Raw genomic sequence first — 14,894 nt, forward strand, 5'->3', positions numbered from 1 at the left:
AAATAAAACAAAACTGAAATTTGGTGAAAATTTTGCAATTTTCAAACCTTAATTTTTATGCCCTTAAAACACAGAGTTATGTCACACAAAATAGTTAATAAATAACATTTACCACATACCAACATTTACATCAGCACAATTTTTTAAACACAATTTTATTTTGTTAGGAAGTTAGAAGGGTTAAAAGTTGACCAGTAATTTCTATTTTTTCCAACATTTACAAAACCTTTTTTGAGGGATATTTGAAGTGACTTTGAGGGGTCTATATAACAGAAAATACCGAAAAGTGTCACCATCCTAAAATCTGCACCCCTCAAGGTGCTCAAAACCACAGTCAAGATGTTTATTAACAATTCAGGTGCTTCACATGAATTAAAGGAATGTGCAAGGAAAAAATCAACAACATTTAACTTTTTTCATAAAAATTTTACGTTAGAACCATTTTTTTATTTTCACAAGGATAACAGGAGAAAATGGACCCCAAAATTTGTTGTGCAATTTTTCCTGAGCGCGCCGATATCCCATTTGTGGAGGGAAAAATACTGATTTGGCGCATAGCAGGGCTCGGAAGGGAAAGAGCGTCATTTGACTTTTCGAATGCAAAATTTTACCGCGTTTGGAAAGCCTGTGATGTGCCTAAACAGTGTAAACCTCCCACAAGTGACCCCATTTTGGATACTAGACCAGGATAAAGAGGAAGCACAAACTACATCTGGCAGGGATCAGGGGCAGACAGCTCAGATAAATAGCTTGGGCAATCTCTAGAACACCGAACACCTGGAGAAAGTCCCGTATCTCCCAGTCACCGATTGGACAGCTGAGCTGTCAGTCAAATCACTGACACCTCAGTCAGACAGTTTCCATAGGACAGCATAGCAATAAGAGAGGAGGAATCGTGACACATTTGTTGTGCAATTTCTCTCGAGTACGCTGCTGCCCCATATGTGGGGTAAAATTACTGTTTGGGCACACAGCAGGGCTCGGAAGGGAAGGAGTGCCATTTGACTTTTAGAATGCTAAATTTGCTGGAATAATTAGCGTATGCAATGTCACATTTGGAGACCCCTGATGTGCGTAAACAGTGGAAACCCCACACAAGTGACACCATTTTGTAAACTAAACTCCTCAAGGAATATATCTAGATGTGTGGTGAGCACTTTGAACCCCCAGATCCTTCACAGAAGGTTATAACATAGAGCCATGAAAAAAAAAATCACATTTTTCCAACAGAAATGGTTTAAGACCCAATTTTTTTTTTCATTTTCACAAGGGTAACATGAGAAAATGGACCCCAAAATCTGTTGTGCAATTTCTCCTGAGTAAACCGATACCCCGTACGTGAGGAAGAAGAGTTTGGAGAGCTCCTGATGTGCTTAAACAGTGGAAATCCCCCCACAAGCGACCCCATTTTGTAAATTAGACCCTTCAAGGAATTTATCTAGGTGTGTGGTGAGCACATTGAACACAGAGGTGCTTCACAGAATTTTACAATGCTGATCTGTGAAAATGAGAAATTATTTTTCCCACAAAAATGTTTTAGGCTAGTTTCACACTAGCGTTTCCTGGAGCTGTGGAGGGATGCGCACGGCCGCCGTGAAGCTCCACCCATGGCTGCGGCTCCTCTGGTCAGCTCCGCCTATGGGCGCATGACGCTGCATGTGACCTGAGTACCCTATCTTTAGCATTGGGTACACAGGCCGTGCGCAGGTATGCATTTGCCGATGCATGAGTCCTTTTGACGGTGCGCCGACCTGCGCCAAATGCACCGTGTTGAATTTTCAAAAGGACGCATGCACCGTCAAACGCATACCTGCGCACGGCCTGCGTACACAATGCTAAAGATAGGGTACGCAGGTCGCATGCAGCGTCATACGCCCATAGGCGGAGCTGACCGGAGGAGGTGCGGCCGTGGGCGGCGCTTCACGGAGGCCGTGCGCATCCCTCCGCAGCTCCAGAAAACGCTAGTGTGAAACTAGCCTTAGCCCATGTGACGCTAGTCACAACCCACGGCTAGGCTGTGTATAAGCACAGTCAGACGTTCCGGGGTCAATACCAAAAGATCACGCAGTAAACCAAGGGAAAATACGAAGTCGCTAGTCAGGTCACATGCCAGGGTCAGAATGCTAGAGAAATAGCAGATAAGAAAAAGGGGCAATTTCAAATGGGTAGTCTGAACACGGTCCAAAGGTTAACAGCACAATATCAGATGCAAAGGGGCAATAACAAAAGAGTAGTCTGAACACGGTCCAAAGGTCAGCAGCCAAAGATCAGAACTGACAGCACAGGGTACAGGGAGAGCTCACCTAAATAGCAGGGCAATTACCAAGAACATGGAGCACCTATGGAAATCTCTGCACCTTTCAGTCAGATAGGTCAACCGAGCTGTCGATCAAAGCACCGACAGCTCAGCACGTCACAGCACAGGAGATGCACAGAGATGTCCATCACAGAGTCCCAGACACTCTGAGCAGAGGAATCGTGACACTTTTGAGGCACAGTGCAAAGCTCAGCAGGGAAAGAGCAAAGCCTCTGAGGTGCCAGAACAGCAGAAACACCCCCATAAGTGATCCCATTTTACAAACTAAACCTCTCAATTAACTCCTCTAGGGTTGTAGTGATTAAATTGACACCACAGGTGTGTCACATAATTTTATGTTAGGCGTCGGATTCCTGGCACTGCACTGCAGGAATCCAGAGCCAGACATCCTGCGGTCTCCCATTCTCCTCCGACCGCTCGGACTCCTGCTCAGCAATCTCGGCAAACCAGGCATTCCCCGCAGACTCGTTCTGTGAGCCTGGATGTTGCTGCCACCTCTGGTGCAGCAATGATAACGCAACCTGCTTTGCAGGGAACTGCTCTAGAGGCTAAGTCCTCGCGCCGTGCGACTGGGCATGCCCGCAACTTGTCCTCTCAGTGGAGAGCAGGGGTCACATGTGAAGGTCCTATGTCGGATCTGATTGGTCCTTCCTATAGTACTGGAAGGTCCCGGAAGCGCATGGCTATAAAAAGCCTGCATGGCAGCTCGGCCATGCGCTAGTGTAGCATATTATGCTGTGTGTGTATGGTGATGGATGCATGGACTGGTGTCTGACTTATTATGAAACCCCTTCCCTCGGATATTACGAATGGTGACAGTATGTTGGGTTAGTCAGCTCCAGATTGTGGCAGGCTACACGCCACTGAGCCTTCCTCACCTACACTAGCGTCCGTCGGTGCCCGGCTCCTCCGGCATCGTCGCTTAGCGGCTTCAGTTACGGCCGCGCTGCAGTAGTAGCAGCTTTTGGTGTTCGCAGCTGCGACGCCACACGCCGGCTGACCTGTGCAGCTAACAGGTTCAGCCTTTACGTCTAGTTCATACTTTGGCGTCTGTGACTAAACAGAGTCCGCTCTCAGGCTCTCGGGTGACGTTAACCCGAGCGCTGTTTCGCACTTCTAGCGTATCTGCCATTGTCCAGCAGCGGTCTTGTCATCTACCGCACGGTGGACCCCGGGCGGCGAACGCGCCTTCCATTATTTATATCTGGTGCGTTCCGCCGACCCTAACATTACACTAGCGCCAGGGTCTGGCTGGCAATGGCAGACGTGCAGCAGCTGCAGCGCTACATTCGGCAGCTGGAGAGCAGGTTGGCGGCTATTGAGAGCACCAACTCAGCTGCGAATGCTGCGCTAGCTGCTGCTCAGACAGTCGCTGAGGCTGTCTCACGTGCGCCCACACTTTTGCCCCTGCCGACAATGTCTCGCCTCCCGCTCCCCGATAAGTTTTCGGGTGATAGTGCCTCCTGTAGGGGATTCGTTAGTCAGTGCTCCATCCAGCTGGAGTTGCTGGCTGCACGGTTCCCTACGGAGCGTGCTAAGGTGGGATTTATTGTCTCTCTGTTGTCTGGCCGGGCATTACAGTGGGCCACGCCATTGTGGGAACGTGGTGATCCCGTGGTACAGGGGGCTGCTCAGTTCCTCGCGGCTCTGAAGCAAGTCTTCTTGGGACCACGGGTCACCCACGATACGGCTCTCCAACTGTTATCTTTAACACAAGGGTCACTTTCGGTTAGCCATCATGCTGTCCAGTTTCGGACACTGGCTTCCGAGTTAGAGTGGCCGGACAAAGTGTTGGTCCCGGTGTTTTGGAGAGGCCTGGCTGAGCACGTAAAAGATGCTCTAGCTACTAGGGAGATTCCCACCAGTTTGGAGGAGTTGATCGCCGTTTCCACCCGCATTGATCTCCGCTACACGGAGCGCGGGTTGGAACGAGCGCAATCCAAACGTAGGGTTAATTTGGCTCCCACCTTTTCTGAGCCACTGAAATTTCCCGCACAGGAGCACCTCTCCTCTGAGCCTATGGAGGTGTCTCGCACCGGCACTAAGTTGCGTCCGATGCGAACCTCTGTGCGCTGTTATCAGTGCCGACAGTTGGGCCACTCGGCTGGCACATGCCCTCAGCGGCCGAAAAGACGACCACGTTCAGTGGCCGTAGGTGGTGGGCAATCCAAGGTGGGACCCTTTTCACCCAAACCGGTGTTCCGGGGTACATTAGATAGTGGGTCCTCCTCCTGGGAGGCAGAGGTCACCCTGGATTCCGGGGCCGAGGGGAACTTTATGTCCTCGACTTTTGCCCAGAGACACGCTATCCCTCTGGTGATACTCCCCCAACCTCTGACCATCAGGGTGGTAAATGGGGCACCGTTACCATCTCAGGTGACCCATCAGACAGCCCCACTCGGACTCTCTATTTCACCCTCACATCGGGAGACTCTGTCCCTGCTAATTATGCCCAATGGCATCGATCAGGTGCTCCTCGGAGTTCCCTGGCTTCGTTGCCACTCCCCGCATATTGACTGGGCTTCAGGGAGGATACTGGGCTGGGGCAAGGACTGTGAGGGAAGGTGCCTGAGGGGCAGCGTTCAGGTGGCTTCCACAGAAGTGCCTGCGGATCTCTCCTCGCTCCCCAAACCCTACCACCATTACGCGGACGTCTTCTCTAAGAAGTCTGCGGAGACGCTCCCACCGCACCGTTCCTATGATTGCCCGATTGATCTCCTGCCAGGCACAGAGCCTCCCCGAGGCTGTGTTTACCCTTTATCACTCCCTGAGACGGAGGCTATGTCCCAGTATATCCGGGAGAACCTGGCTAGGGGTTTCATCAGAAAATCGGTGTCACCGGCTGGTGCCGGGTTCTTCTTCGTACAGAAGAAGAACGGAGAGCTACGCCCCTGCATCGACTACCGAGGTCTCAATGCTATCACGGTTAAAAACAAATACCCCCTACCGTTGATCTCGGAGTTATTTGACAGGTTGCGGGGGGCCCGGATCTTTACTAAACTAGATCTGCGGGGTGCATACAACCTGATCCGCATTCGCGAAGGAGACGAATGGAAGACAGCTTTTAATACCAGGGATGGCCATTACGAATACCTGGTTATGCCCTTTGGCCTTTGTAATGCCCCAGCTGTCTTCCAAGATTTTGTCAACGACGTCTTCCGCGACATGCTCTCTACCTCGGTGGTGGTCTATCTGGATGACATACTCATCTTTTCGCCAGATTTGACCACCCACCGGAGAGACGTCTGCAGGGTCTTTGACCGTCTGCGGGCGAACTCGTTATTTGCCAAGCTGGAGAAGTGCCAGTTTGAGCAGGAGTCCTTGCCGTTCCTGGGCTATATCATCTCGGCCCAGGGGCTGGCCATGGATCCGGCCAAACTACAAGCGGTTATGGACTGGCAGGAACCCCATTCCCTCAAAGCGGTGCAGCGCTTTTTGGGGTTCGTGAATTACTACCGCCAGTTCATACCACACTTTTCCACACTGGTGGCTCCTTTGGTTGCTCTCACCAAGAAAGGAGCTAACTCCAATGCTTGGTCAGAACATGTCTCCAAGGCCTTCTCGGCTATAAAATCACATTTTGCTGGCGCTCCCATATTACATCGTCCCGATGTGGATAAGCCGTTTATAATTGAGGTAGACGCTTCTTCCGTCGGTGCAGGAGCAGTCCTTTATCAAAAGGATGCTCAAGGTCGGAAGCACCCCTGCTTCTTCTATTCCAAGACCTTCTCACCGGCGGAGAAAAATTACTCCATCGGCGACAGGGAGCTGCCAGCCATGAAGTTGGCTTTTTCTGAATGGAGACATCTCCTGGAGGGAGCCCGGTTTCCCTTTCTGGTATATATGGACCATAAAAACCTGGTCTATCTACAGACGGCCCAACGCCTGAATTCCCGTCAGGCCAGGTGGTCGCTCTTCTTCTCACGATTCCGCTTCACCCTCCACTACCTCTCTGGAGAGAAGAACGTCTGTGCGGATGCTCTCTCACGTTCAGTGGTCTCAGCGGAGGAAGGAGAAGCTGAGCCTCGGTTAATTCTCCCGCCGGAGAGTTTTACGACCGTGGCTCCAGTTGCGCTCGAGTCGGTACCACCGGGCAAGACCTTGGTGCCTCCTCAGCTACGGCCGGAGGTCCTCGCCTGGGCACATGCCTCCAGAGTGGGTGGCCATTTTGGTAAAAAACGGACCGCCGAACTCCTGGCAAGGTCATATTGGTGGCCACATATGGCTCGAGATGTCAAGGAGTACGTGCAGGCATGTGTTTCGTGTGCTCGGAACAGACCCTCTAGACAGAGGCCGGCGGGGCTGTTGTTTCCCCTGCCAGTGGCGGATAGACCATGGGAGATGGTTGGCATGGACTTCATAGTTGGCCTGCCCAAGTCTGGTGGCAGTACGGTCATCTGGGTGGTCACCGACCATTTTTCCAAAATGGTGCATCTGGTGCCACTCGCACGCCTGCCTTCCGCTCGAGGTCTGGCCACCTTGTTCATTAAACACGTATTCCGTCTACATGGCATGCCGGACAAAATCGTGAGTGACCGTGGTCCCCAGTTTGCGTCTCGGTTTTGGAGGGAGCTCTGCAGTTTACTCAGCATCGAGCTAAATCTATCCTCCGCTTACCATCCCGAGACGAATGGCTTGGTCGAGAGAGCCAATCAGACCTTGGTCACCTATTTACGACATTTTGTCTCTGCCAGGCAGGATGACTGGGCATCCTTGCTACCTTGGGCAGAATTTGCCCTAAACAATGCGGTGGCTGATTCCACTGGTCAGACGCCCTTTCTCCTAAACTATGGCCAACATCCACGTGTCCCTGTCCCGATGCCAGTGTCCTCCACTGACTCCAGGGTGGCAGACTGGGCAGTGGAGGCCCGGGACATTTGGGATCGCACTCAGGATGCTATCCGGGCATCTAAAGAAAGGATGAGGGCGTCCGCCGACATGCATCGGCGGCCTGCGCCAAGCTTCTCCCCTGGCGACATGGTATGGCTCTCCACCCGAAACATTAAACTGCGGGTTGAGTCTCCCAAGTTCGCACCGCGATACATTGGACCATTCAAGGTCCTCGAGCGACTTAGCTCGGTGGTCTACCGCCTGGCTCTACCTCCACATTTGGCCATTTCGGACGTGTTCCATGTGTCCCTCCTCAAACCAGTTCACATGGTCCGGTTTTCTGAGTCATCTGCCGGGTCATCAGACTTATCGTCTGATGAGTTTGAGGTTAACGCCATCGTGGGGCGCAGGTTTGTCCGTGGCAAAAAATATTATTTGGTGGACTGGAAGGGTCATGGGCCCGAGGCTCGGACCTGGGAGCCGGTGGAAAATATTCACGCACCGCTCCTGATCGCGGCCTTTGAGCGCAGTGAGGCTCAGCAGGGGGGGGCCCTAGGAGGGGGGGTAATGTTAGGCGTCAGATTCCTGGCACTGCACTGCAGGAATCCAGAGCCAGACATCCTGCGGTCTCCCATTCTCCTCCGACCGCTCGGACTCCTGCTCAGCAATCTCGGCGAACCAGGCATTCCCCGCAGACTCGTTCTGTGAGCCTGGATGTTGCTGCCACCTCTGGTGCAGCAATGATAACGCAACCTGCTTTGCAGGGAACTGCTCTAGAGGCTAAGTCCTCGCGCCGTGCGACTGGGCATGCCCGCAACTTGTCCTCTCAGTGGAGAGCAGGGGTCACATGTGAAGGTCCTATGTCGGATCTGATTGGTCCTTCCTATAGTACTGGAAGGTCCCGGAAGCGCATGGCTATAAAAAGCCTGCATGGCGGCTCGGCCATGCGCTAGTGTAGCATATTATGCTGTGTGTGTATGGTGATGGATGCATGGACTGGTGTCTGACTTATTATGAAACCCCTTCCCTCGGATATTACGAATGGTGACAGTATGTTGGGTTAGTCAGCTCCAGATTGTGGCAGGCTACACGCCACTGAGCCTTCCTCACCTACACTAGCGTCCGTCGGTGCCCGGCTCCTCCGGCATCGTCGCTTAGCGGCTTCAGTTACGGCCGCGCTGCAGTAGTAGCAGCTTTTGGTGTTCGCAGCTGCGACGCCACACGCCGGCTGACCTGTGCAGCTAACAGGTTCAGCCTTTACGTCTAGTTCATACTTTGGCGTCTCTGTGACTAAACAGAGTCCGCTCTCAGGCTCTCGGGTGACGTTAACCCGAGCGCTGTTTCGCACTTCTAGCGTATCTGCCATTGTCCAGCAGCGGTCTTGTCATCTACCTCACGGTGGACCCCGGGCGGCGAACGCGCCTTCCATTATTTATATCTGGTGCGTTCCGCCGACCCTAACATTTATACCATTGGGCAGGGAAGAAAAAACATTTTTGCCACCAAAATTTAGTTTTAGCTCCAGATTTTGCATTTTCACACTGGAAATAGGTAAAAATGGCACCAACATTTGTCCCACAATTTCTGCTGAATGTAGAAATACCCCATATGTGCCTGTACAGTACTGCTTAACCATCCGGCTAGACTCGGGAGGGATGGTTCGCTATTTGCCTCCTGGAGCGCAGATTTTCCTACAATATTTTGTGGACCCTTATACAAAGTCCCTAAGTGCTAGAAGAGCAGAATCCCTCCTCAAGTGACCCCATTTTGGAAATTATACCCCTTTGAGACTTTAGTTACAGGTGTAGTGACGATTTTGACTCCATGTTTTTTGCAGAAACAAGCAGCAGTGGATGTTGCTGCGTGAAAATTGCAAACTGCCGTTGGACTGCTCAGTACGTTGTAGTCACCAATACGTTGTGGTGCCCAGCTCAGGCTTCTGGAGATATGCACCAGTAAATTAGGAGGGTTCTCATCACTACAAAAATGCCAAATATGTGAATGCGATTTTATTGGGAACATTTTACATTACGTTTGGGATCACATTTATTCAGCTTTCTATGCTTCCCAACCATGAAGTATATATTCTGCAAATGTCAGGAAGAGATTAAAATTGCCGTCGGAGAAGGCACCCTTCAAATATGAGAGACCTGGAGCAGATTGCAAAAAATAGAGAGGTCAAAGATTCCAGTTGAGGTGTAAGAAGCTTGTTCGTTGTTATAGAAAGATATTAATTACAGTTATTTATTCCAAAGGGTGTGCAACCAAACATTAAGTTGGGTGCCAACAATATTGACCAGCCCATTTTTGGGGTTTTGTATGAAATGGTGTCCAATTTGCCTTTATTCTCATTTTTTATGTTGTTCAAATACACACAAAGAAAATAAACATGTGTTTAACAAAACATGTGTAATTTCAATCATTTTCTGGGAGAAATACTTCATTTTCTGGAACAATTTTAAGGGTGCCAACACATTCAGCCATGACTGTATATACAGCGTGGGCCATTAATATGGATACACCTAAATAAAATGGGAATGGTTGGTGATATCAACTTCCTGCTTGTGGCACATTAGTATATGGTGGGGGGAAACTTTTCAAGATGGGTGGTGACCATGGCGGCCATTTTGAAGGTGGCCATTTTGGATCCAACTTTATTTTTTCCAATAAGAAGAGGGTCATGTGACACATCAAGCTTATTGAGAATTTCCCAAGAAATATATATATATCTAATATATAAAGCTCAATGTGGGTGTGTATGTACGTATGTATGTGTGTGTGTGTGTGTATGTCCGGGATTGGCATCCGCACCGTCGCAGCTACAGCCACAAAATTTGCCACAGTCACACGTCTGGACCCCGAGAGCGTCCTAGGCTATGTTGTGAGGCGAAATTTTAACCCCGCGCGTTCCAATTCACCAAACAATTTTGCCCCTATCTACATAATGGGGAAAAAGTGTGTGTGTATCAAGCCCCGCCCCTCATTATGATGTCATAATGGTTGCCATGGCGACGCTGATGTAATCTTAGGTTGCAAGCCCTGCCGCTCATTATGATGTCATAATGGTTGACTATGGGATGGAGGATGTGTGATGGGTATATGGGCACTGGACTATGGGATGGAGGATATGTATGACGGGTAAATGGGCACGGGACTATGGGATGGAGGATGTGTGATGGGTATATGGGCACTGGACTATGGGATGGAGGATATGTATGATGGGTATATGGGCACGGGACTATGGGATGGAGGATGTGTGATGGGTATATGGGCACTGGACTATTGGATGGAGGATATGTATGACGGGTATATGGGCACTGGACTATGGGATGGAGGATATGTATGACGGGTATATGGGCACGGGACTATGGGATGGCGGATACAGTATGTATGATGGGTATATGGGCACGGGACTATGGGATGGAAGATATGTATGATGGGTATATGGGCATGGGACTATGAGATGAAGGATGTGTGATGGGTATATGGGCACTCGACTATGGGATGGTGATTATGTATGATGGGTATATGGGCATGGGACTATGGGATGGAGGATGTATGATGGGTATATGGGCATGGGACTATGGGATGGAGGATATGCATGATGGGTATATGGGCATGGGACTATGGGATGGAGGATGTATGATGGGTATATGGGCATGGGACTATGGGATGGAGAATATGTATGATGGGTATATGGGCATGGGACTATGGGATGGAGGATGTATGATGGGTATATGGGCATGGGACTATGGGATGGAGGATGTGTGATGGGTATATGGGCACTCGACTATGGGATGGTGATTATGTATGATGGGTATATGGGCATGGGACTATGGGATGGAGGATGTATGATGGGTATATGGGCATGGGACTATGGGATGGAGGATATGCATGATGGGTATATGGGCACGGGCCTACGGGATCGTGGATATGTATGATGGGTATATGGGCACGGGACTATGGGATGGAGGATGTGTGATGGGTATATGGGCACTGGACTATGGGATGGAGGATATGTATGACGGGTATATGGGCACTGGACTATGGGATGGAGGATATGTATGACGGGTTTATGGGCACGGGACTATGGGATGGCGGATATGTATGATGGGTATATGGGCACGGGACTATGGGATGGAGGATGTATGATGGGTATATGGGCATGGGACTATGGGATGGAGGATGTGTGATGGGTATATGGGCTGGTGATTATGTATGATGGGTATATGGGCATGGGACTATGGGATGGAGGATATGCATGATGGGTATATGGGCATGGGCCTATGGGATCGTGGATATGTATGATGGGTATATGGGCACGGGACTATGGGATGGAGGATAATTATAATTTGCTATAAACTAACCACAGTTAGTTACTATGCCCGGGCAGTGCCGGGCTCTTCAGCTAGTACTGCATAAATGTGCATGACAGTGTGTTAGTAGTAGTTGCAGGTTAATTAGATATGTAGTGTCATTTTGAGATATATATCGCCAAATGGATATAAAAACAAAAATGTTCTGCTCACTTGTTGATTCGGTTTATTATCCTTACAGCAATACATGGACTTATGAGTTCAATAGATGTATTAAGGATCCAACATGTAAGGTTGCTGTTCCTGTATAGTTCTAGTTATAAACCCGATGTAAAATAAGGAAAGGAGAGTGGCAAGAAAAGGCTACTAGCTCTGAGACATATAACTAACACAGTTAGTTACTATGCCTGGGCAGCACCAGGCTCTTCAGCTAATATATATATATATATATACACATACATACACACACACACACTCACAGTGGGTACGGAAAGTATTCAGACCCCTTTAAATTTTTCACTCTTTGTTCATTTCAGCCATGACCCTCTTCCCATTGAAAAAAATAAAGTTGGATCCAAAATGGCCGACTTCAAAATGGCCACAATGGTCACCACCCATCTTGAAAAGTTTCCCCCTCCCACATACTAATGTGCCATAAACAGGAAGTTGATATCACCAACATTACCATTTTATTTAGGTGTATCCATATAAATGGCCCACCCTGTATATGTAATAAATATAAATATATATATACACAGCTTTGGCAAAAATTAAGAGACCACCACATCAAAACCCTGTCATGGGCAGCCCATTCTCCAGAGCTGAACCCCATTGAAAACCTCTGGAGTGTAATCAGGAGGATGATGGATAGTCACAAGCCATCAAACAAAGAAGAGCTACTTAAATTTTTGTACCAAGAGTGGCATAAGGTCACCCAAAAGCAGTATGAAAGACTGGTGGAAAGCAGCCAAGACGCATGAAAGCTGTGATTAAAAATCATGGTTATTCCACAAAATATTGATTTCTGAACTCTTCCTGAGTTAAAACATTAGTATTGTTGTTTCTAAATGATTATGAACTTGTTTTCTTAGCATTATTTGAGGTCTGAAAGTACTCTGCATTTTTTTTTTTTTTAATTTAGGCCATTTTTCTTTGTCAGAAAAAAATTACAAAATGTATTGCTTGGAAATTCGGAGACGTGTTGTCAGAAGTTTATAGACTAAAAGAACAATTTACATTTTACTCAAAAAACTATACCTATAAAGAGAAAATCAGAGAAACTGAACATTTGGAAGCGGTCTCTTAATTTTTGCCAGACCTGTATATATATAGATATATATATACAGTCACTCATTCCTCTGCGGCGAGTTACCGGAGTACGGGCTTCTCTTGGTGCCACACAGGAGAGGAGGCACTTCTGGCAATGCTCCCATGGTTTTTCCTGTGGTTTTGTGGCTATGAGGGCAGCGTGCTCTCTCAGTGGAGGGTTTGCCGGGGTGGAGTTAGCTGTGGGAGGAACGATGGGGAGTTTAGTCTGAAGAAAAAAAAAAAATCAAGGAAGTTGTCTTTACTACTTCCATGAAAGCGGAATATGAATCCGAGGCACCGAGCTGCACATAGACCATCTTAGGAGACATAATCCACAGGCTGCGAGGGAAGAAGACATTTCCCAACCCTACACTGGGTGTAGAAGAAGATATCCCACCTACCCAACAAGCATCAAGACACTCCGCAAAGCTGCTGTAAAGTTTCTCTGGCAGAAGGTATGTGACACTAGCCATCCTCCTGCGATGCGAGCCCACTTACCGTGCACTGTTGAGTCATCCAGAAAGTCCTCATGAGATTCCCTAAGTTCTCCAGGTCTTGCTTCCCGAAATTCACTTCTGAGGGAGATCTTCCACCACCGAATAATAACCTTATAGTGAGAATAAGGCATGGTATTGTTACTCATGTGACATCAGACCACCAGACCCCCTACTTTCTTAATAACCAGCTCTCTGGATAGGAGGATGACACAGGTTCACTATTGCCAATGTCTCCTCATACACCACAAGTGAAGGGACAACATGGCGACCCTCAAGTCGCAAGGATTCTAACTGGTGCTGACTTTTTTTGCTCATTTCTTGTCACTGTCACAAGTACCTTGCGAATGGCATTGAGACAAAGGATGAATGACCCGTGTAAGAACAGGTTCTGGTACCCAACCCAAACTTTATTTCAAAGTTCAGTTTGGGTACCCGAAATTGAAACAGAACCCGAACTCCATTGAAAACAATGGCAACCCAAACTTTCTCTCTGCAACGGACTTCCCCTGGAACTCCAAACATTGCCATGGACTTCCGGGAGATGTCCGGGTTCGGCGTTTGGCACCAGACACTAAGGCCGGAGTCACACTGGCGATTTAAACGGCCGAGTTTCGCATGGAAATACACGGCGCTGCCGCCGGGACTCAGGAGCGGGGCATGCGGCCGCATAGCAATAAATGGAGCTGCACGCCCCGCTCCTGAGTCCCGGCGGCAGCGCCGTGTATTACCATGCGAAACTCGGCCGTTTAAATCGCCAGTGTGATCCCGGCCTTACTGTTCGTACGGTACGAACCCCGAACATTTATGTTCAGGTTCACTTATCTCCGATTGCAAGCCATTTACTAAAGGCCCCGTCTCACTAAGCGACTCACCAGCGATCCCGACACCGATATGAAGGTGTCAGGATCGCTGGTAAGTCGCTATGTGATCGCTGGTGAGCTGTCACACAGACAGCTCCACCAGCGATCAGCACAGCGATGCCGAGCGCCCGGCATCGCTGGCTATCGCTGTAGAAAATAGTATCAAAATAAAAAATATAGTTATTCTCACCTTCCGACGTCCCGTTCAGCCATCCTGCCTCTCTCCACGCTCCGGTCCCAGTGATCCTTTGCACGAATGACCGCGAGATGTCACGGTCTCGCGGGATAACAAAGTCTCGCGGTCATTCATGCAAAGGATTACTGGGACCGGAGCGTGGAGAGAGGCAGGATGGCTGAACGGGACGTCGGAAGGTGAGAATAACTATATTTTTTATTTTTTTTATTATTTTTTACACCTGATCGCTGGTCTCCCGCCTGTCACACACAGCGATGCGTGCTGGCCAGCGGGAGACCAGCGACCAAAGAAATGTCCAGAGATTTCTTGCAGCGATCAGCGATACCGGCAGGGGGGCCGCTCGCTGATCGCTGTCACACACAGCAATCTCGCTGGTGAGATCGCTGTTACGTCACAAAAGTTGTGACTCAGCAGCGATCTCGCTACCGAGATTGCTTAGTGAGACGGGGCCTTTACACTGTGCTGAAACGTAGCACGATCTCTGGACGCGTGACCGGTGTCATGGCCAAAGCCACCATGTAGTCCCTGTCTTGTGCCCAGGTACTGACTGGGGCTGAAATTTAACCCTGG

The 14,894-nt window shown here is 49.2% G+C and overlaps 2 protein-coding genes across 3 annotated transcripts in view; one reads left to right on the forward strand and one right to left on the reverse strand.

Moving 5' to 3' along the window:
• FBXO36 (F-box protein 36) overlaps positions 1 to 14,894 on the reverse strand; it is a 93,458-nt gene that overhangs the window by 66,364 nt on the left and 12,200 nt on the right. For both annotated transcript variants that reach the window (XM_073576630.1, XM_073576629.1), the window contains exon 2: positions 13,270 to 13,378. In XM_073576630.1, the coding sequence (XP_073432731.1) occupies positions 13,270 to 13,378 (109 nt within the window). The remainder of the gene's footprint in view (positions 1 to 13,269; positions 13,379 to 14,894) is intronic.
• LOC141091189 (E3 ubiquitin-protein ligase TRIP12-like) overlaps positions 13,028 to 14,894 on the forward strand; it is a 70,153-nt gene continuing 68,286 nt past the window's right edge. Inside the window, exon 1 of the mRNA XM_073576624.1 lies at positions 13,028 to 13,226. The gene's annotated coding sequence lies outside the window, so the exon portion shown is untranslated. The remainder of the gene's footprint in view (positions 13,227 to 14,894) is intronic.

Source organism: Dendrobates tinctorius, unplaced genomic scaffold (genome assembly GCF_039654945.1).
Source record: "Dendrobates tinctorius isolate UK_male_01 unplaced genomic scaffold, ASM3965494v1 ptg000049l, whole genome shotgun sequence".
NCBI classification, from domain to species: domain Eukaryota; kingdom Metazoa; phylum Chordata; class Amphibia; order Anura; family Dendrobatidae; genus Dendrobates; species Dendrobates tinctorius.